Raw genomic sequence first — 1,867 nt, 5'->3', positions numbered from 1 at the left:
CAATGAGGAATTGCAATTATTTTGCACAGGGCAAATGAGAAGAATAAACTTTTCCATCTTATTCCAAGCCAGTATCAAACTAAGAGATCGTCTTTGTATTTCAGGATCACATGTGCTTCTCAGTTTCTTGTCTTAAACAGAGAAGGACAATAGGTGAGAGGGGAAAAAAACCCTTGAAATAGCACACAACCTCCAGCTGCAATGTTACCTACCACCTCCATATAATCCTAGAGAAAGAGAATAGAAATGCCCAAGTCTGCTCATTTCTGGGGTGCTTCTGCCCTGGACCCTTTTGGGTAAAAAACCCAAACCAAATAAGCAGAAGTGTCCTGGCTGGCACCAAACTCTCCTTCCTAACAGTGCAAGCAGCTTCAATGTCAGGAGCAGCCCCTGCCATCTGATGTGTCTTTATTTTTAAGAGCTTTCTCTCCTGAAGTAGGCAGACACAGACTATGAACCTGTCACCTTCAGTTCCAGCTGGGCACCTTCATTTCTGATGCCATTTCAAACCAAGCAGGTGAAATCCTTCATCAGAGGGTCGAACAGCAGAGGGTCTCAAATCTGCACAACACTGGCAGATGCGGCGCCTCAGCAGCTCCGTCCTGCCTTTGCACCCTGGCGTCTGCTCCCCATCCCCATCCTTCCCCTCGCAGTAGTCACGCATAAGTGACAAGCGTGGCATCCAGAGCCAGGCCACCTCCAAGGGCCAAGCACTCATCCCTGGGGAAAGGTAGCAGGGCAGCCCCCCTCTGTCAGTGAGGACCGGGGGGATCAGATCCCAGCACTGCAAACCCAGCTAGGGAATGGGACCGGAGGGGACTAAGAAGAGAAGACAGAAATGTTCAACTAGAAGCAAACCACCAAAGCGGTTGGGGGCAGGTGCATGCAATTTCTTTTCGCAGATGCAAACCGTGAGCTACGAGGAGGAACAGGAGGAGATGTTAGAGAGTGCAGGACTGGACCCAGACCCTAGCAATGAGGCACTGGCCGTTATGGATTCAAGAGGGGTCTGCAGTGAACTCCCTCATTGAGGGAGCCTGTGCCACTTCCTGCAGCATCTCAGCAGGGTTTTGCTCCTTTGTGGTTGTCCAGGGACACAACAGGGCTCTGGCCTCCACGCCGTTATGGATTAATACAAAGAGCTCAATCTCTGACGTGGAAAATATTTGCTTGGGGTGACACGGGGAGAGTTTTGCTCATGTGCTTGCCCTGCCTTTAATGAAGAGGTGATAAACCCTTTCAGTGAAGGGCTTTTGACTCAGTAATTCACTCACCCGCCTTGTCTGCTGGGAGACCAGTGTGTACAGACAAGCGGTCCATGCATCTGGGTGGCAGGGGAAGGAGCAGATTAAGGAGGCCAGGAAATCTGTTTAAATATCTTTAAATCCCTACAAAATGGCTATCAATGACATGCATGCTGATTCATACAAATACTCTCAGCACTGCTGGTATTTAAATACATCCAACCAGCTGCCTGAGCTCAAAATAAATGGCGGGATGGAACAACACACCCAAAAGCAATAATCCTGAGGTTAATCTGGGCTGAGAGCAATCACCCCCTAGGACTGTGAACCACCACATTGGGTGGAAAGTGGAGCACAAGGGGAAACGTTGCTGAAAGATGCAGCTGATCTGAAATGAGCTGCAAGCACCATGGTGGAGAGTCCTACCTGTCTCTGGCTTGTGAACATGGAGCATCGTGAAGTATATAATGAAGCCATAGAAAAATGAAAGAAACTTTATCTTTGTAACTGTATGACCTACAAAGGAGGAAAAGGCAAGGACAGAAAAAACCAAACCACTGTGGGTAATGCAGATGCAGGAGGAACAGGAAAAAGGGGAGCTGGTCTGTAGAAAGGGGCTTGAA

General features: G+C 48.7%; 1 protein-coding gene across 1 annotated transcript; it reads right to left on the bottom strand.

The window, feature by feature from the left end:
- Positions 1-510: 510 nt before the first annotated feature.
- Positions 511-664, bottom strand: LOC104078646 (myelin-oligodendrocyte glycoprotein-like; the record flags this gene model as incomplete). The annotated part of the gene is made up of 1 exon (XM_009580358.1): positions 511-664. A coding segment is annotated over exon 1 (154 nt), but the record flags the coding sequence as incomplete, so codon positions are not given.
- Between the last annotated feature and the right edge of the window lie 1,203 nt (positions 665-1,867).

The sequence above is a fragment of the Fulmarus glacialis genome, unplaced genomic scaffold, assembly GCF_000690835.1.
Source record: "Fulmarus glacialis isolate BGI_N327 unplaced genomic scaffold, ASM69083v1 scaffold37376, whole genome shotgun sequence".
Lineage (NCBI taxonomy): Eukaryota > Metazoa > Chordata > Aves > Procellariiformes > Procellariidae > Fulmarus > Fulmarus glacialis.
This window is presented reverse-complemented; position numbering and strand designations above follow the sequence as displayed.